The following is a 21,931-nucleotide window of genomic DNA, read 5'->3' as shown; positions in this document are numbered from 1 at the left end:
AACCCCCCGACCCCACCTTGCTCTGTAGGCTCAGCAGAGGCTTTGGATATTCCATAAGCCTGACATTGAGTCATTTTGCAAATGTCATTGCTGGTAGACCTTCTTTCCTCTCTTTCTCTCTCCTGTCTGTGTGCATCTTGGGGCAGAGAAAGTTATCCTTCTCTTCACTGTATCATAAAGCACAGTAATTCATATGCCTTCTATACTTAATAAAACTTTAAACTCTGTCATTTTTGCATCCCAGTTCTCTTCATCTATACGCCAATTCCCTCTAGATTCATCATTATTTTGAGTCGTCACAACTACCCAAATTCTTTAAAAACAGAAAAAAGTTAGAATAATAAAAATGTAAAGCACAAGTTCAAAAGGATTTAGGGGTCCCTATACACTGACTCAAATGGTACAGGTTAACCACTGTGGTCCCTAATGACGTATAAGAGTTAATACACTAACAACTCCAAAAAAACTCTAACACCAAGACCGTTTCCTAAGTAGGAAATATACATGGCCAATACATGAAAAAGTCCTGCTTTATTTGTCAGTTGATATTAGACAAAAATAACGTATTTTTCACCTATCAAATTAGTAAATTGTAGAGATATACGTACTCAATTCTAGAGAGACTAGCGGGAGGCAGAAACTCTCCTACATTGCCAATGGCGGCGCACATTACCACGATACTTTTTAAGGCAATTAGTAATATAGAATCAAAAGCCTTAAAAATGTTCAAATCATTTACCTAACAATTCCTCTTCCAGGAATATAGCTCAAGAACATAAACAAAGGTATAGTCAAAGTTTTACACATACAGATATTAAGAATTATTTATAATGGTAAAAAAATAGGAATCAAGCTAAATGCCCAACATTAGGAATATAGTTTAAAAGTTCATATCATCATATGATCTGAATATTAGTTATTTCATATGTTTGAAAATAACTTTTAATAACAAGGAAAACAGGTCACTCTAATTCGTGGCTTAATTAAGAACTGTGACAATATTAGAAAAAGCCTAACAATGTGAGCAAAAAGGAATCTTCAAGAATAGACACGGTACAATGGACTGAAGTTCATGTTCGTACCAAATTCATACGGTGAAGCCCTAATCTCAGTGTGATATTATTAGGAGGTAGGGTTCTGGGAGGTAATTAGGTCATATGAGTGGAGCCCTCCTAAATTGGATTAGTGACTTTATAAGCAGCAGCCAGTGAGCTAGCTAGCTCACCTTCCACAATGTGAGGACACAACAAAAACTCAACAGTCTGCAATAAGGAAGAGGGCCCTCACCAGAACCCGACCATGCTGGCACCTGGATCTCAGATTTCCAGTTTCCGGAACTGTGAATAATAAATTTCTGTTGTTTATAAGCCATCATGTCTATGGCACTGTGTTATAGCAGCATTAACAGACTAAGACATCCCATTTAAGTCCACTTGTATAAATGGACTTCGTGAAGTTCATTATTAAATGAAGAGGCATACCATCTTTATATAGAAAAACTAACAACGCATTGATGACGATTAAACTCATCTTTGAATTTAATTTTTTTAAAAGAGCAAAAAAGTCCTAACTTTTTTATGGATGGCCAACTTAACATTCTAGTGGGAAAAACAGATTTGGGAAAAACAGATTTAGGAAATCTTTTATTTCCTGCCATTTGGTAGACTAGATATCACAAAAATTTTTATGCTATGAAGCAAATAAAAACCTTGGAAATGGCCGGGCGTGGTGGCTCAAGCCTGTAATCCCAGCACTTTGGGAGGCCGAGGCAGGCGGATCACGAGGTCAGGAGATCGAGGCCATCCTGTCTAACACAGTGAAACCCTATCTCTACTAAAAAAAAAAAAATTCCAAAAAATTAGCCGGGCATCGTGGTGGGCACCTGTAGTCCCAGCTACTTGGGAGGCTGAGGGAGGAGAATGGCATGAACCCAGGAGGCGGAGCTTGCAGTGAGGTGAGATCAAGCCACTGTACTCCAGCCTGGGGGACAGAGCAAGACTCCATCTCAAGAAAAAAAAAAAAAAAACCTTAGAAATAAGTATAAAGACATGTTTAAAAATACATGGCTCTGCTTGCAAGAATGTAAGGAAACACTTCAGAGGCCAAGAAGAAAACTGGAGAACAAACCCAACTGCCTTGGGGGACACTGCTGATTTTCGGTCCCTTATAGTTTTGAATTTAATGTCAAATAGAGGCCAGGAGACAAAACATGGGACCTGAGAATGTGGGAACTCACGCTGGAAATCCCTGCATAAAGGCTTAATTTATAATCATAAGCTAGTCCCCTTTCAGACTCGGGGCCAAAAGTTCACACAACCTGCTTACTGTGGACAACCACAAGCTGGAAATTTAGCAAGAAGTAAGCCCAGCTGAGAGAAGCATGGAAACCCCATCTGAAGGAACTTATTCTCAACCCAGAAAATTTTCACAGATAAAGTCCCAATAAACATGAGCTCAGGATCATAGTAAAAATATATATGGACCAGAAATCATGATAATATAAGAAACAACTGAAGCAAAAGTCAGCAGAGACACCAAACTGCAGAATCGGACACACGTATGCCTCAGATAAAAAATACATAAAAATATTAGTTTATGTCCTGTATTTTCATCTTAGAAATAAAAAATACAGGATATAAACTAATATGTTTAAAGGCATAAAATAATTAATTTATGAATGAGGAGCATGAGACTATAAAGATTACCAGAGTGATTTCAAAAGAGCTAGAAAGCACTTTTATAAACAAAAAATGTACTAATTGAAGTTAAAACTCAGGTGACTTTAGATACAAGTGAAACTAGAATTAGTGAAGTAGAATATTAATCTAAAAAATTTAATGAAAGCATCATGGAGAGTCAAGAAATCAAAAATGAGAAATCCGTGAAAATGGGAAAGACAGGTTAGAAGGAAGAAAAATAGAATGAGGCCAGCAGCACTGGCTCATGGCTGGCTGTAATCCCAGGACTTTGGGAGGCCAAGGGGGGTGGATCACCTGAGGTCAAGAGTTTGGGACCAGCCTGGCCAACATGGTGAAACCCCATCTCTACTAAAAATACAAAAAAAGTAACTGGGTGTGGTGGCAGGTGCCTGTAATCCCAGCTACTTGGGAGGCTGACGCGTGAGGATCACTTGAACCTGGGAGGTAGAGGTTGCAGTGAGCCAAGATGTGCCATTATACTCCAGCCTGGGCAACAACAGTGAAACTCTGTCAAAAAAAAGAAAGAAAGAGAGAGAGAGAGAGAGAGAAAGGAAGGAAGGAAGGAAGGAAGGAAGGAAGGAAGGAAGGAAGAAAGAAAGAAAGAAAGAAAGAAAGAAAGAAAGAAAGAAAGAAAGAAAGAAAGAAAGAAACGAGATAGTATAAAACACACCTAATCAGAATTTGAAGGAGATAATAGAGGAAATAAAGGAGGGGAAATAAATGGCTGCAAAATTTCCAGAAGGAATAAAGACAAAAGCCATCAGATTCACGAAGGATAACACATCATTAAAAGAACCAAAAAGAAATCCACTTTAAATACATTATAATGAAGCATAACAGCATGCACAAAGGGAAGATCTCAAAAACAGCCAGAAGAGGTATGAAGGTGTAATAATTAGACGTATAGCTGCCTTCTCCATAGCAATAGTGGAAGCCAAAGACACTAGGATATGTTCAAAGGACCTGATAGAAAATAACTGTCAACATACCTTAGTATGTGAGTCTATGTTACAAGGTACATAGACTAGCACTTTGTAAAGTTTCCTTTTAAGAATACAGTAAAACAAAGATGTTTTTGGGATTTCCACTTTCTCCCAAGCCATCGGAAAAAATTTACCACCAAAAGTTCCTCCACTTTGATGTGCCACCAAAAGGAACATGTAAAATATGTACTTTAGGAAGGTAAAAATTGATAAGATCTGCGTGCATAAGGGAAAGAGAAGCAAAGGCAATGGTAAACATAATGTAAATCTAAATATTGTATAATATAAAAGGAAAGTCTAATTTGTAAGAATCAAAAAGCAAAACAAGATACAACTAAAACATATAATAGCAGTAGTAGCTCTGTTTGAGGGGATGATGAGAAGTAAAGTATTCTAAGATTCTAAATTGCTCCAGAGATAAGTAAAAATATTGATTAAATTTTGGCCTTGACGAGTTCACATGTTACAATTTTTAGCTGGTCACTAAAATAATAGAAATAAAGAGTGTAACTCCCAACTATCACAGACAAAAAATGGAATGAGAAAAATATTAATTCGATACAAGGAAAGATAAAAAGAAAAAGAGGTAAGACAAATAGGAAAACCTAAATAATAGGGTAGAAATAAATCAACACATATCAGTTATCAAAATAAATGTAAATGGCCTAAATTTTCAACAAATATATGATAATAACTAGCAAAGTTTTGCAAAAATGTAGTAATCAGCATCTTGCCCTAATGGATATTAAAGTTCATGATGAAGACATAATTAAAACAAAGGGGATATTTATGAGTATATGCAGAAAATATTTTGAGATGAATAAAAATGAAAACAATACATACCAAAATTAGAAGGAAATTATAGCTTCAAATTAGTGTATGAAAATATTTGATGTAAGCATTGGATCTAAGCTTTTTAAGAAGCTACAAAAAAATAAGAGGAACAAATGCAGGACAAAATAAATAGACAAATAGAAATAAGAAAGCTAAAAGCAGAAATCAATATAAAAGAAAATTGACAAACAATAGAGAAAATCAGTAAAATAAAACCTGGATATTTGGGGAAAAAATCAATAAAATGGACAAACCTGTAGCTGGACTGATAAGGGCAAAATAAAAGACAAAACTATCACTATCAGGAATAGATTAGAGGACATCACTGAAGATCTTAGGATAATACAAAAACACTATGAACAACTTTATGCCAATAATTTAAATAACTTTGATAAAATGGCAAATCCCTTGAAAGACACAGAAGATTGCCAAAACAGAATTTTATGAGATGGCAAATTCCTTGAAAGACACAAATTGCCCAAACACTTAAGAAGTAGAAACCCTGACTGGTCATACAGCAAATAAAAAATTGAATTCATAATTAAAACCTTTCCCACAGAGAAAACTTCAGGCCAGATGACTTCATGGGTGATTTCTACCAAACACTTACGGAGGAAATAGTACACTCCTCTAAAATCTCCTTCAGAAACAGAGGAGCAGAGAACACTTCCCAGTTCATTGCATAAACCTTTTTCCTGATACCAAAATCAAAAATATTTTTAAAAAGAAAACAACATACCAATATTCCTCACAAACATAAATAAAAAAAGTCCCCCAAAATATTAGCAAATAGAATCCAGCAATATATTTATTTTTAAAAGTATAATGGATCATGACTGAATAGTTATCCTGGAAATAGTTAATGTAACATATGAAAAAATCAATGTAATTCCCCATATTTATAAAATGAAGAAAAAGAATCCCATTATTATTCTACAGGTGCATAAAAAGCACTTGTCAGTATTCAACACCAATGCATAAAAAAAGCTCTCAAATTAGGAATAGAAACAATGACAATTAAAAACACCCCAAACAACCTGAATAAAAATGGACAAAGGACTTGAATAATTGTTGCTTCATAGAAAATATACAAATGACCAACAGAAACATGGAAAGATGTTCAGTTATTACTAGAAAATCACTAGGAAACTGCAAATCAAAACCATAATGAGGTAACACTTCCCACCTATCAGGATGGATACTATTGAAAAAACAGAGCACGACAAGTGTTGGTGAGGATGTGGAGAAATTAGAACCCTTGTGCATTGCTGGTGGGGATGCAAAATGGAGCAACCACTATGGAAAACAGAATAACAGTTTCTCAAAATATCAAAAATAGAATTTTCATATGATCCAGTAATTCCACATTGGGGCATATACCCAAAAGAATTGAAAGCAGTGACTTAAAGATGTACTTGCATATCCCTTGTGCAGCATATTAATAACATTATTCATACTAGTCAAAAGGTGGTAGCAACCCAAGTGTCCATCAGCAGATGAATGGGTAAACAATATGTGGTATATACATACATAGAATATTAGCCCTTTAATACATATACATGCACACAATAGGAGGCTAAAGAGGGGAATATATGCCACATATCTATGTGTGTGTATATATACATATAATATATATATAATATGTAAATGGCCTAAATTTTCTACAAATATATGATAATAACTAGCAAAGTTTTGCAAAAATGTAGTAATCAGCATCTGGCCCTAATGGGTATTAAAGTTCATGATGAAGACATAATTAAAACAAAGGGGATATTTATGAGTATATGTAGAAAATATTTTGAGATGAATAAAAATAAAAACAATACATACCAAAATTAGAAGGAAATTATAGCTTCAAATTAGTGTATGAAAATATTTGATATAAGCATTTGATCTAAGCTTTTTAAGAAGCTACAAAAAAATAAGAGGAACAAATGCAGGACAAAATAAATAGACAAATAGAAATAAGAAAGCTAAAAGCAGAAATCAATATAAAAGAAAATATATATTATATGTATATTATATATGGATATAATTAGAATATACACATGCAGTTAGAATACAATCAGAATATCAACCTCAACAGGAAAGAAATTCTAATGCATGCAACGGCATAAATGAATCCTGAGGACATTAAGTAAAATAAGCCAGTCACAAAAGAACAGATATAGTAAGATTTCACTTATATGACATATCTAGAGCAGTCAAATTCACAGACAAAAAGTAGAGTGGTCGTGGCTTCCAGGGAATGGGGAGTTAGTGTTTAATGGGGAGTTAGTGTTTAATGGATATATGGGTGGTAGCTTCCGGGGAATGAGTATATGGTGTTTAATGGGTATATGGAGTTCACAAGATGAAAAGAGTTCTGGAGATGGATGGTGATGATGGTTGCAAAAACAATATGAATGTACTTAATGCCACAGAACTGTACACTTACAAATAGTTAAAATGGTAAACTTTATGTGTATTTTATCAAAATTTTAAAAAAGAAGAAAAAACTAGGCATAAAAGGAAACTTCCTCAGCCTGGTAAATTCTCTCTAAATAGATACAGAGAGAATCTATATATCTCTATTTTTGAAAATCCCCACAGCTAACAAAGGATAAAGGCGAGGATGTTCTCTCCCATCACTTCTATTCAACATTGTATGAAAAGCCTTACCTAGAGCAATGAGGCAAGAATAAAATAGAAGTCATCAAAATGGGAAAAAGTGTGTAAAAAATTGTTCCTATATAATATTATCACATAGAAAATCCTAAGGAATCTACAAAAACACTACTAAGTGCATCTAGCAAAAGTTGCAGGATTCAGTTCCTATACAGAAATGATATATCTCCACAAGTAAGCAAAAAAGCTGGAAATGAAATTTTTAAAAATCTGTATCAGTCATTTATACTAGCATTCAGAATATAAAATAGGTAAGGATAAATTTTGCAAAATATGTAAATGATCTCTATAATGAAAACTACAAGACTTTGCTGATAGAAATTAAAGATTCATGCAATGACATGGAAGAATTTCAAAAGCATTAGCCTGAGTGAAAGAAATCATACACAAAAGGGTATGCTCAATTTGCTTCAATTTATATAGATTCTAGAATAGTGACAGAAAGATCAGTGGTTTCCCAGGACTGGGGGTGAAGGAAGATTGAATGCAAAAAGGTTAAACCTTTTTAAGGTGACAGAAATCATCTATAATTGTGGCTAGTTATATAGGTATATAAATAAAATGTGTACACTTTAATGTAAGTATATTATGTCTCCAAATAGCCAATGTAAAAGGAAAAAAACAAACAACAGAGTACAGAACCAGGTCTTTTTTAAAATATAAAATTAAAATTTGGAAAAAGTATGATGGCAGCCGGATTCTCTCACTCCCTAACTCCTGCAGTAATGAGGTGTGTGAAATGCTAACCATTCACACTTAGGAGCATCTGAAAGATTCCTCATCCTTCAAATCCACAGACGGAAACAGAGGAGCCTTTGTGATTCACACAATATTCAAGTTGCGTGAGAATTTCTAGAAGGAAACAATTGTATAAGTCAGGGAAATCCTTGCATAAACAAGATATAAACCAGAATTAAATGTGAGATTGGCATTTCCAACCAGTAGAAAAATAACAAATTATCTCATCCGTGGTCTGTGGACAACTGGCAAACCATTTAGGAAAAGCAGATTCCAAACTTACACTGTACAGGAAACACATCCAGAAGGACTACAGATTTAAATAAAAGTACAAGAGAGGTATGCAGGTTACAGAAGTCCTTTCTAAGCCTGTCTGTGAAAAGACAAAGGGGAAAAGATGAAGAAGAAATCTGAATGTGAAAAATTACCAGAAACAGATACGATGCCTAAATGCAAGATGGCATCCTGGATCGGATCCTGGAACAGAAAAAGGACATTAGTAGAAAAACTGATAGAATCTGAATAAAGTCTGTAGTTTAGATAACGGTAGTGTACCAATATTACTTGCTTAGTTTATAAGTCAATTGTTCTCATTTGGGACCAATTTTGCTCCCTGGAGAACATTTGCCAGTGCCTGGAGACATTTTTGGTTGTGTGCTAGGGGGAGAAGGGGAGGCTCTACCAGCGTCTAATGGTAGAGGCCAGGGATGTTGCCAAGCATCCTTCGGTGCAAAGGACAGCTGCCCACAATGAAGACTTATCCAGCCCACAATGTGAATAACACCCGGGTCAAGAAACTCTGTCTCAGATAGATGTACTGTGGTTATGCAAGATGTAAATGTAAGGGGGAGCTCAGTGAAGGATGTATGTATGGGAGTACTTTCTACTATCTCTGTAACTCTTGTTAATCCAAAATTATTTCAAAATTCAAAGTTTTGAAAATTACCATAGATGACATTAAAAAATAAAATACAGAAGGTTATTCTCAGCATAAATACAAGTGCAAAATATGAGAACTCTGAAGAAAACTGAAGAAAATAGAGGCAACCTACAAAAGACGAAATAAAGATGTACAACAAACATGAGAACATTCAACATCTTTCTGAAAAGATGCAAATTAATAAATCATAAGTATCATTTTTTACACATCAAAATGGCATGGAGTTTTTGTAATGACAATATCCAATACTTGTGCATGCTTAAGAAAGCTGATATGTATGTACAGATAGTGCCACTTGGAGTGTTATTTGGAAATCTAGATTAACAAGTCTTAAATTTGTGCCTGCTCTTTGACCAGAAGTTCTAGAAATCTGGCTTCAGAAAATCACATAAAACACTCACATTTTTCTCTAAAGACATTTATCAACACATTGCTATAAAAATGTAAAATGGAAACAATCTCTTTAATAAGGTTTTTAAAAAGCAGTTTAAATAAAGCTATACAATGGAAGCCCACGTGGCCATTAAACGATTAATAGGAAGTTTGTTCAACAAGTACTGGAACTTCAAAATCCATTGTTGAGAAAAGTAAGCCTTCGAAAACAGTACGTATTTTGCATAATCCCCCTTTTTTGTTGAAAAACATAAAAAGGAAATGAAACAAAACAAAGAAAAAGAAAAGCTTGTTGCATTTATGAGAGATTCCAAGTAATCTGTCTGGGACAATCTACTGAAATGTTAACCGTGATGTTCTCTCTGGGCAGTAGGATTATGGTTGATTTTCCACTTTCCTCTTTTTGCTTATTTATATTTTAAGTTTTATAATACACATGTTTTACTTTTTTTTTTTTTTTTGAGACAGGGTCTCGCTCTGTCACCTAGGCTAGAGTGTAGTGGCATGATCTCGGCTCACTGCAACCTCTGCTTCCCAGCTTCATGCGATTCATCTGCCTAAGCCTCCCAAGTAGCTGGGATTACAGGTGCCCACCACCACACCTAATTTTTGTATTTTTAGTAGAGAAGGAGTTTTGCCATGTTGTCCAGGCTGGTCTCAAACTTCTGACCTCAGGTGATCCACCCACCTTGGCCTCACAAAGTGCTGGGATTACAGGAGTGAGCAACCATGCACGGCCGTGTTTTGCTTTTTCAATAAGAAAAAATGAAGAATTAGAAAATCAAATGAAATGAAGAAGAAACTGATTCCATTTAAATTCCTTTCTAAGCAACATTTCAGTGAATGATGCTAGACCTGGAAAGAAACCACAGTTACCAGCTGCACCAACAGCCGTGGTAGGCTTTGAGGCCACGAAGTTCATGAAGGTTTTGACAGTGAATTCCGTCAGCGTAAATTCTCCCTGACGTCTAGCATGCTATATCTTCCAAATGTACAACACTGTGACATTCAATGGACCACCCTTCCCCAGCTCCGCTGGCTGGGGTCTGATGCTCCACTGTTCACAGCTTTTTTGGCTATAATTTCAGAACTGCAGTGGTCCACGTGCTCTTACATGCAGAAAGATATTTATGAAGGTTCAGGAGAGGATGTCAGAGAAACTCAAAGTCATTGGTTCACTATCTACAGAGGCCATGGGATCAAAAATGCCTAAATATGACCCACCCATATACAAAAATGGATAAGCCTCTATTTTCTTAAAACACCAGGGCCGTTCATCTGCTGAATATACACCAAAGACTTTCATATCCCACCTGAAGATTGAGTAGATTTTAAGTAAAACTACATAAGTTTCCCTTTATTTCAGCAAACTTATATACTTATAAATGGGAAAGGTAGGACAAAGCCAGGAGTGAGGTTTGCACACCAATATCACCGTGAGAGCTCACACATTTGCAAGAGATGGGCCTCAAGGTTGACTCTGAATTTTAACACACAACGAAGCACACATTCGTTGCCCCATGGGTCAAATGCTCTGAGAAAGAAAAACTAGGGTTGTTCAGAGGATGCACGACTCTGGAAAAAAGAAAGAATTTAGATTTTTTTTTTCCTGTGGGGTGCACATAAATAGCATTGTCTAATAACATGAATGAGACACAGGCTCAGTGCAGGCTCTGCACCACACCAAAGCACACAGAAAACCAGCGCTGTTCTGCAAGAGACTGTCATGATGCTGTCCTTGCATGCAAATGTTTCACTCAACTGAGGAAATGGTTAAGAAAAACTTTAACTTCCGATTCTATAGACAACAGCCGTCTAATGGACTGGTTGATATACTTCTCATCTGTGTGACTTTTGCAGTTCCTACAAGGGCATTTATTTCAAGAATTGGATTAGGCAAGAGTAGGCATTTGAGGAACAGCTTCTAATCCTAAGTGACAAAGGTTGTGTTCCCTGCAAAGAGGACACCTGTCCTGTGCACCTGCCCTTCAGGCCCTCACAGGGACGTTAACCTCGAAGAACTTCCCCATTACCCATGAATAGCTGAGAATCAAGATACACTATAGAATGGACCTGCTTAAACTATGTTATCAAAGTACTTTGTTGTTAAATGCGGGAATATTTTTCATATTGCTGTCAGATGTTTTCAGATGGGTCTCATTCCCAAGCCCATGGTGCTTCTGCTAGGTTACCCTGACACTCACTGTTAGTCATGTATAGACGGTTGCTCTGCAGTGTCCTAATTTAATCTTGATTTATCCCCCAAACAGAGCTCTTAACCAGGGAGGCACTGACTGAGACATGTTCATTGCAGCATTGGATGAGTGTGTTTCGGTTGGGCGCAGTGGCTCGCGCCTCTGATCCCGGCACTTTGGGAGGCCAAGATGGGTGGATCACTTGAAGCCAGGAGTGAGTGTGTTTTGAAGAAGTACACCACCCATGTCTGATGCACCTCTCTGGTTAAGAACATCTTTTTCACACTCTCTGATAAAACCCTTGTACCACCTAAGGTCAGTAGAATGCTCCAAACATAGACTGCAGTACTTTATTTGCAGTAATGCCCTCATGGGGCTATGACCTAGCAGGGGAAATAAAAGAACATCTGATAGCAATATGAAAAATATTTCTGCATTTAACAACAAACTACTTTGACAACATAGTTTAAGAAGAATTAATGGGCTGGCTCTACCATCTTTATTTATTTCTTTGTTCACCAAAATTAGCTATTATTGATGAAAAGAAAATCACATTTTACAGAAAGATATGGACTTTGCTTTAAGATTATTAGGAAAAGAGAAAAACTCACCAACTCAAAGGAATGAAACACATCATCTATTTCTCACATTTTTTGCTCTATTTTCCAGGGTCATCTGTATCTAGAATACTTTTTCTTTCAGAACTCATCATGCTACTACCACTGCCTTTTTCCAAGATCCCTTCTAAATTGACTTCCTGTGGACAGCTTGGATGATACTGAAGACTAATGATAATTACAAAATGGTTTGAGTCCCCACTATGAGCCCAACTCCTTGGCACTCTTTACGTAAATTACCTTGTAAAGGACAAGCAAGCAACTGGCGGAGTATAAATGGAGCTTCAGATGAGCCCCATTCCCAAGCCCGTGGTGCTTCTTCTAGGTTACCCTGTTACTCACTGTTACTCATGTATAGACAGTTGCTCTGCAATGTCCCTAATTTAAAAGATCAGCCCATTACCTGGTCAGCCTGCTTCAGGCTGTGAATCCATTTCTTTTAATCTATTCCTGGCAAACCTGAGTAAATGGCCCATTAATAATGACTCTCTCCTAAACAGTGTAGGGACACCCCCTATTCATATAACTGAAAGAGTTACTCAGAAAAAAAGAAAAAACAAAGCCATTCTCGCCACGAAGCTAGCTGGGATGGCTGACATGAGCAACGTTTAGATACCATATGGACTCTTGGGAATGATCTGGAAACCATGTTTATGATGAGGAGGAAAATGACACAATCTCATCAAGACTTATCAAGAGATAAATAAAACATTCTTAGAAACCTTCAAAATATTTTCGCAACATTGCTTATATATTTTCTCTTCTTTAACATTAAATTTGACCACATGAAGGACAATAAAGTTGTTCCTTGACAATACTTGATTATTCTTACTGAGTTCCTAAAGGGAAACAATATTTTGAGACATTTCCCCCGCCACCCTCCACTTCAATTTCAAACCAAGTGGGGATTCTAGTTTTCACTTTACTTTTCACAATCTACCTCTTGGTGGTGAATCTTTCATCGTTCCTCACCCTTTCCTTGCCAGAGAGGTTTTGAATATGGGGATGGGGAAAGATAGTTTGAGGAAGGAAACACATCAAGCACTTAAGGGGCCCTGACATAAGCATGGGCTTTGTTGGGTCATCAACACAACCTGTCCTCCACCCAGACCACAGGTCCAGGACACCCACTCTGTGAGCCATTTTTCCCTGGCTTTCTATGAGCCTTTGCTCCCTGGCTCTCTACTGGGTAAGATGAGGTCAATGCCAATGACTCAGTTGAATCCTGCCGTCCAGGAATGTGCAGTGCGCAAGTATAACAATGACCACTATGAAATAGCAAACGCATCGCATTAAAAGGCTGCTACCTGCATAGCAAGGAGACCAGGTCTGAGTTATGTGTCAGCATCGCAGAACCAAAGAAGGGCCCAGTGTCTGGTATCACAACTGACACAATCAATGTCAAGTGAGCGAGGGGAGGCTGTCTGGGTGCTAGCAGGAGGTGCCAGGGCCCTGCCCACTGAATCACAATGAGCAGCACAGGAGCACCTGTTCTTGCTGCTGATGGGAAAGGTGGCAGGCAAGCTGGAGGCCAAGGTTGAATTGCAGTGGGCACCTGCTTTTATGGGACAGGAAGAGAGTCAGAGCGAGACGGGATGGTATTGGTCAGAAAAGGTGAAGGGTAAACAATGCAAGGAGGCCGACAGCTCTTCCCTTTGACTCTGAGCATCGCTCCTTCACCATGTTCTAAGAATCGACCTGAGAAGCAGGCTTATCTGACAGCTCCTGTGGCAGAAAACCACAGGCCCCCAAAATGTATAAATTAACAAACAAGGAGAGAAGAATTCACAAGATGATCTTGTCCACCTCTCTTATTCCACAGATGGAAAAAACAGAGACCTCGCAGGCAAGTGACCTGCCCAAAGTCACCCCAAAGGGTCTGCCCTGGAGCAGAGGGGTCACGCATTTCTTCAGAAAAGGCCCAGATAGTATGTTAGGCTTTGTGAGCCATAATGTCTCTGTCCCAACTACTCAACTTTGCTGTTGCAGTATGAAAGCAGCCACAGAACAATACATAAATAAATTGGCATGGCTATTTTCAATACAACTATTTACAAAAACAGGCAGCAAGCTGGACTTTGCCTCCTGGTGGTTTGCTCATGCCTGCCATAGAGCTGCTGCTAAATACCAGGGGCTGAGTTCTTGTCCATTCATCAGCTGATTCTAACACTCTCTGGTTTACTTGTTAACAGTGAAACAAAACACAAAAACTCATTCTGCTCAACTCTTCTGGCTTCCCTAAAGATAAGAAAAGACCACCATAAATTGTTTACCTGGTTCTCAACGGTGCACCCACTTCATTAGGAAGAACTGTGTAGTTGTGGTGTGAATGTCCACCAGCCAGCAGCAGAAAAGCTTTGCGTCTAGTGGTGGAAACTCTGCAGGGTAGAGGCGGCCCCAGAAAACCTGGAGGGGTTAGGCACACCTGCAGGCTCTTGGAGTCAGCATGGGACTGCCAAACCATCTGATCCATTGGCAAACCTTGTTGATTTGCCTTGAACACATAGCCCCAGAATCTGACCACTTCTCAATACCTTCACTACTGCCACCCTTTCCAAGTCACTGCTCCCACTCCTGGACAATTGTCCAATATATATTTGCTGAATGAACAAACTTCAAGAGTGAGAGAGTGGAATTCTGCACTAGCCTCCTCATACGGGTGCTAAGGTCTGTAGCGCTCACCACCACCCCCTGCCCCAGGTCTAGCCTAGCAAGATCCTTGACTTGTTTCAGAGCATTATGGAGTCACAGAGTGGAAAACACAGACTGAATGGCAGAATGGCTAGCTGTAATGGACACTGTATTACACTCCTCAGATCTCCCTTCAGGAAAGAAAAGCTTCTTTCCCCAGCTGCTGGAAGTCCTGTAAGAAGAGTGCCCTCAGCGGCGATCCACCCTATAGGAATTGGCTGACTGAAGAGAGCTGCCTCACCCAAGGTCACATACCTTCCTGGGGAATATAAGGGCCCAGCCCCCTTACGGCAACTCAGAATAAGCTTGAAGGGCCATCCCAGATTCAGAGTTCCCTAAGTGGCTGGCAAAGGCCTTGCTTATGACTGCACCACAGAACACCTTCTCCCTCTGCCCAGTCCTACTTCCCTTCCTGGATGTCATATCCCAGAACACTCCCCAGTAAATGCCCTACCCATTCATCTCCACCTCAGAGTCTGATTTCTAGAGAATCCAACATGTAATACTGGGGAACAAAGTAAAGTTTACCTTGGGGGATGGATTTATTTGAATACTAGACCAGAAGTCAGTAAATTACAGACTGCAGGCGAAATCTGGCCCACTGCTTGTTAGTGTAAATAAAGTTTTATTGGCAACAGCCACACATATATTTATGCATTGTTGATGGCTGATTTTGCACTACAACAGCAAGTTGTCTCCTGCTGTGCCCTTCTCAGTGACAGCCCCAGACAGAGCAGTTAAGATGGTGGTGACTCAATGGCAGGACCCATCTCCACTGCCACTATCGAAGGTGGTATCTGAACACTGTTGTCAGCTGAGTAGTTGCTACAGAAACCATATGGCCCGCAAAGCCAAACACATTTTCAATCTGGCCCTTTGCAAACAAAAGGGAAAAAGAAAAGGTTGCTGATCCCAAATCTAGATCATTAAAGAAAAAAAATCACATTTGTAAAATATCTTCTGGTCCCTCTAGTAAAAAAGTCCTCATGGGATGAGAGTGGGAGTCTAATGCAGGCTTCTCCCCTACAGGTAGGCTTGGCTTCTTGTGTGTACATGGTTTATTATCTGCCCTTGAGTGGCGTAAGTGAGATAAACCTCACTCGCTATTAACACGGCAGACCATACCATCTAAGTGCGAGTAGGCACAGTGCTCATTTGGAGACCTGGCAGGGATTTCTGCCTTCCAGTCATCCACATCTTTATTCACTAGTGATGCTAAACTCCACTGAGGACATCTCAGACCAATGCCACCAAACCTGTGCACTGACTGAGGGAGTTGCAACACGGGCCCACCATAGAATGCGAACGCAAATAGGCATGGACAGTGTATTCACTAGTCTCTTCTTCAGTAGCATCTACCATCATCAGAAGATTTTGCTCCCTCTACTTGGATATCTCAGAAATGGTGAAAAGCTTCAGATTTAAGCCACAGATGCACAATAAAATTGGCAGTAAGAAATGTGTCTAAGTCAATAGTGAGTGAGGCATGCACATCCGGTGAGGTGGGAACCATTTGAATCAACATTATACATTTCACAGACCACCACAAAGAACTGGATTTCAGGCTGAGGAGGATTTCTGAGCCAATACATTTTAACCGCATAAAATGATATGGCTTATTACATTTTTTCATAAATTAACTTGCAGTTCACTCTCCTAATAGTCTACCGGGGTAACTGGCAACCAAATACTAGTATTACTCCAGATGTTCATAAGCAGCCTTCAGATACCACCTTTGATAGTGGCAGTGGAGGTGGGGCCTGCTGTTGAGTCACCACCATCTTAATTGCCCTGCCTGGGGCTGTCACTGAGAAGGGAACAGCAGGAGACGAGTACACAGCTCTAGCACCAGTTGGCCACGTGGACTTGGGCAAATCATTTAATCTTCAAGCCTCATTTGTGTTGTGTGAAAAATAAAGATAATGATACTCTTTACAGATGGTTGAATGATTCAAAATAATGGATGCAGCCCAGGGTCTGGCACCTAGGACTTCTACAACATATGTTGTGGTTATGAATAAGATGAAGATGATGATGGTGGTGATGGCAAGAATGGGGATTAAATTTTTTTATGATACATGCGAAGATTTGCCCAATGCCCACCTACATGGTGCTATCCGAATGCTTACCAATAGTAGAGATGTAAAGACAAAATATGCAGGGACCGAGGAGATGAGCAAAGAGAGAACCAATTCCTTAACATTCAGCCCGAGACAAGAGCAGGTGCTCACGCGTCTATTGGAATGCTATGTCTCAGTAGACACAGCTATTTGAATTGCATGATGTGCTTGTGTCTCATTTTTCCTCATCTTATCTTTTGGGTGCATATCCTGCAGGCTCATTCATGAATACAATTTGTAGAACTTTCTGTCCAATGACCTAATGACTAGAACTAAAATTGCTTTGCCTCTGTTTGTAGAATCGCCCAGGCTGTACCCACCAAGCAGCTGAATGTCACTAAGCCAGCCAACAGAAGATCCTGCTCATGAGGTATTTTGGAATCCTTCAGGTAAAAAGAATCAGATTTAGTAACTATGAAGTATGAAGACTGCTAATAGCATGTGTAACCACAGGAGGCTGTCAAGAATGTCTCAGATAGGATTCCAGTTTCAGACAGGAAAATATAAACAGTTCCTCTGGGTTTTAATGAGCACTGCTGCAGTCTGAAAGCTCTTGCATTAAGGCTAAAAGGTTTTGTCGAATCTGAAGGTCAGCAAGCTCACCCTCCAAACATTGTGCAGATTGTGTAAGGACAGCCTGTGGTCATTAGAGTCAATGAGCTGTGCTGGTAAATTTCAGGCCAGAATTCTACAGCATGGACAGATGTGCTTTCTTGTCACCTGAGAAGAAATAGAGTCCACTGGAAATTAGTTTCCGAGTGAGGGAGCACACAGCCAGGGGTTCACGTGTAGGTGAGGGTGTGCATTTGTAGGCATCCGAGGCAAGTGCCCCACAGCACACCCCAGGGCTCTGTGGCTTTGGACTTTGTGACTGAAGGGTCCAGGATCCCACGGAGCCTCTTTTCTTTGTAGAGTCCACCTTAGGCAAATAGAGCTGAAATTTTAAGTTTGATGGGACCTCGAAAAACACCCAATCTACCCCCTGCTCTAGTTACCCAGATGAGGAGTTCAGAGAGTATCACTCCTCCACATTCACTGAGCTAGAAATAATAGATCACAACTCTACAAAAAGCTGTTCCAAATGTGGTCTATATATACACCGTGGACTACTACTAAGCCATTAGAAGGAATGGAATCATGTCTTTTGCAGCAACTTGGTTGAAGCTGGAGGCTATGATTCTAAGTGAAGTAACATAGCAGTGGAAAGCCAAAAACCGTATGTTCTCATAAGTGGGAGCTAAGCTATGAGTACGCAAAGGCATACAGAGTGATATGATGGACTTCAGAGACCCGGAAAGGGGAGGGTGAGAGGTGGGCCTAGGGATAAACACACACACACACACAAACCACATATATACCACACACACACACCATACACACACACACACCACGAAACCACACACACACACCACACACACACGCACACCACACACACACCACACACACACACACACACACAGGTGCAATATACACTACTTGGGTGACAGGTGCCCTAAAATCTCAGAATTCACTACTGTAAAATTCATCCATGTAATCAAAAATCACTTGTACCCCCAAAGCTACTGAAATTTTAAAAAAAGTATTCAAGACTCCTCTGGTGTCTGTGACTATCTCTTTCCTCAAACAGTAGAATGAAGCCTCATGGCTTAAAGCCACTGAAACGCTCCACATGTGAATCTTTGGGATCTGTGCTTTTTCTGGGGGATGTTGGCCCGTAGGATGTAGAATAAATTTATACTATTTGCCTAAGATAATCCCTTAGAGGAGTAGTCATTTCACAAAATCACAATCAAAAATCTTCTCTGCACCACCAAAGCCAAAAAGTAAGTTGTGTGAAAAACACACAACCACACTCTTGCTGCCCCCTCTGAGATGAGTGTACAATTGTTTGAGATCTGGCTCTCATTATTAATGAAGAGCCTTTGGTGAGAAGTACTATAAATCCAAATTATTATTTCACACCATGAAACGTGGTTTAAAAATGAGGATGTGCTTTAACTGGGGTAACATACAACAATGCAGTGGTATATTTCTGGAATCGTCATCAATAAGGAAGACGAAGTTCTTAGCTTGAGCAATCTCTTTAAATACTAAAGTGGGATTTATCTTTGGAAAACTGATAGCTGCCTATGTTGTCCTTCTTGTAATAAGTCTGTAAGACATGCATTTCAATGGTTTAATCAATCTGAAAGCCATGCCAAAATTGCCTTAAAAATCTCTGAGCATTCAATATATATATACTTGTTAAAATTAATTACATCATTTAACATTTCTATACACATTATAACTTTAAATGTTTTACAGTCATTTTTACTAATAAAGCTTTAATGAACAAAAGTTGTACCGTAAAATCATTATGCATATTCTGCATTTTCAATTGTATATACTAATATCTTTAAATACTTTTTTCCAAATAGAAAATCAGTAATTCATAAACCAGAGCCTCTTGCAGAAAGTAAAGTGGAAAGTCAGAAGTTTACACAGAGAAAGAAAGAAATCTGGCCTCTTTCTTCCATAAAATGCCTGCTTTCCTCTTTTGATTTCCCAGGAAAGGAGCAGAGTCCTCAGGGCAGCCCACCTTGGGAATTCTGCCCAGCCCTGGAAATGGCAGAAACAGCAACAAATCCTGGCCATGATGCCCCAGAAGACAAAACCAGGGGGACAGAAAATTGCTGCTGCTGCTGCTACTATTTGGCACACAGAGTCCCTGACTTGCCTAATTTAGAAAATGTCCTATAATTACTATACACGCACACACACACACACACATTCACATACACACAGTCACACATAAACGCTCCATTATGAAGCTTTGCAGTCTAGCTTTTATATCAATGAGGCTAACTTGAAAAGTAGAAAGTACAGAAATCTGGACACTTCCAAATATGCAGATGTTTGGCGAGAGAGATGAAACATCTGGGGGCAAATGGCATTTCATTCTTCTCACCCTCTTTTGGAACGCAATTTGGGCATGTTGTAAATTAACTTTCTTTGGAGGCCATCATTTCCTTCTCGTTACATATGGTCTGGAACTATTGGGAACAAGAATTTGACAGAAGGCCTCTTACAATCTACAAAAGTCTCAACTAAAGAAATCTATCCAATCAGACATCGATACCAAGCTATCAGTTATCAACTATGAGCAGAGCAGATCACTGCAAGTCTACTTAGAAACGCCTCTTAGAATAAGTTTTGTGTAAGAAATTCACTCAACAGCCACCTTGCTAGGACATTTACGCAGGCCACCCTCCTGCAGATGGACGCACCACTCACCTGCGCTGTAACTCCAGCCAGGAATGTGAATGGACAGTTGGTTGGCATGACTGCTGGCATGACAATGAGTTGCATGGTCCTTTTCTCCTTTTCTTACAGTGACGCGGTTAGCTCCCACATTTGCCAATTCTGTGTTTTCCAATGGAAAAGAACCACTCCAAGGACAAGCGCCGGTCCCCGAATGCACCCGCCCCAACGATGGGGTTTCCTTCAAGTGACTTTCTTGTAAACCTGGGTTCCAGCGCTGGCCTACGAGGTCCTGGTCTCCCTCCATGAGCTCCTGCTTCAGGGCTCCGCTTATTGGCTCTCTGTTCACTAGGCCGTCTACTCCATCTGCTGTTAATCTGTGGGAACTACAATTGAGGTTGAGCGACAGGACCGATCTGTGCATTTTGGGGCTGGCAATTTGAGGTGGCTCAATGGGGACGGAGAGAGACTTGTCTACGTAATAGATTGAATTTGGACACCGCTGAGACACTCTGAGGTGGACACAGGAACTGAACACCAGCGGGCTCTTTCCTGACAGTGGGGTGTCTGGAGAAAAACTGGTCTCTTTGTCATCCGCATGGGTGACCCAGTACTTGCGTCTCTCACACAACCCTGTGTGGGCCTCGGGAAACTTCAGCCGCACCACGGAGCTGTTTCTGGAGAACTCTGTGCAGGCAAAAGATCTCTGATGCCAACCTGGATGGGCGCCATTGGCCAGAGCCGGGGGCGCCTGGAACGGTGTGTCCTCAGCCCTGCACTTGGGGCACAGAGAGTCCCCAACAGTCCCCCACACCAGGGCGCTGGCTGGGGGGCCCACGCGTCTGGCCGTGATGGTGATGGATGCAAACCCTCTGCGGGGGCCCCCACAGGGGCTCTCCTCTTTGGGCGGCAGCTCTGTCTCAGGTCCTTGCTCATCTGACGGTGCTGGGATTCCTAATCTGCCCGGAAGTAGCGCAAATGCTCTGTGAATGTTGACTCCGCTGCGGTTAGCCAGAGATTGCTTGGCGTGATGTGCACGAGACTGAGCAATCGCACACGGTAGGGGCAAGGAGACCCTGTTTTCTCTTGACTTATTCTCATCAATCATCTGGGAGATGACTATGGATGAAATCGTTTTTGTGTTTTGTGATGCCAGGGTCTCCTGCAAATAGAAAAAGATCCCGATTATTCAAGCAGTCAATTGAAACACAGACAGTAAACTCTCTTTCAAGGGCCACCAGGATGCCGGAGCACTGGGTTCATAACACTCAGATGTCGTGTCCAAGGCTTTTTACTGCACACCTGATGCTCAGAGACGGCAGGAAGGGCAGGAAAACTAGATGTTTATGACAAGTTACACGTTCTGGAAACATTGGCCTGAGTCATGAATTGGTTTTCTCTGCTGGGCGTCTATTCTTAATTTATCTAATGATGTGTCAACGGGGATCATCTAATTCTGATAACCACCTCCGCCAAGCCCAGGAACCCCTGAATACAGGCTCATATTCTCAATGGAGAGGAAAGACAGAATTCTGGAGGTGGCTGGAACTTGGGGCCACAGGTTTATGTGGGAGATCAGTCAGTAGTCCTGAAAGGAAACAGCAACGGTGGTTACCAGGAGCCCCCTCCCTACCTTGGTCCTTTGGAGTCCTCCACATTTGCGGGTTTAGACTCTAATTCAGTTGCTCCCTGCTGCTTGGCATCATGGAAGTCAAGGTCCAGAGAGCAAAACAATAGAAATCAAATGCCCAGCCGGGCGTGGTGGCTCACACCTGTAATCCCAGCACTTTGGGAGGCTGAGGTGTGTGGATCAC

General features: G+C 40.1%; 1 protein-coding gene across 10 annotated transcripts in view; it reads right to left on the bottom strand.

Annotated features, from left to right (window-relative positions):
• The window catches only part of C2H10orf90 (chromosome 2 C10orf90 homolog), a 251,921-nt gene that overhangs the window by 59,656 nt on the left and 170,334 nt on the right, over positions 1–21,931 (bottom strand). For 9 of the 10 annotated variants that reach the window (XM_055245816.2, XM_055245836.2, XM_055245843.2 and 6 more), the window contains one exon: positions 20,151–21,279. In XM_055245816.2, the coding sequence (XP_055101791.2) occupies positions 20,151–21,279 (1,129 nt within the window). Of the gene's footprint in view, positions 1–19,039; positions 19,476–20,150; positions 21,280–21,931 lie in introns of those variants that run through there. The other variant, XM_055245866.2, reaches the window with a different exon arrangement.

Source organism: Symphalangus syndactylus, chromosome 2, assembly GCF_028878055.3.
Source record: "Symphalangus syndactylus isolate Jambi chromosome 2, NHGRI_mSymSyn1-v2.1_pri, whole genome shotgun sequence".
NCBI classification, from domain to species: Eukaryota; Metazoa; Chordata; class Mammalia; order Primates; family Hylobatidae; genus Symphalangus; species Symphalangus syndactylus.
This window is presented reverse-complemented; position numbering and strand designations above follow the sequence as displayed.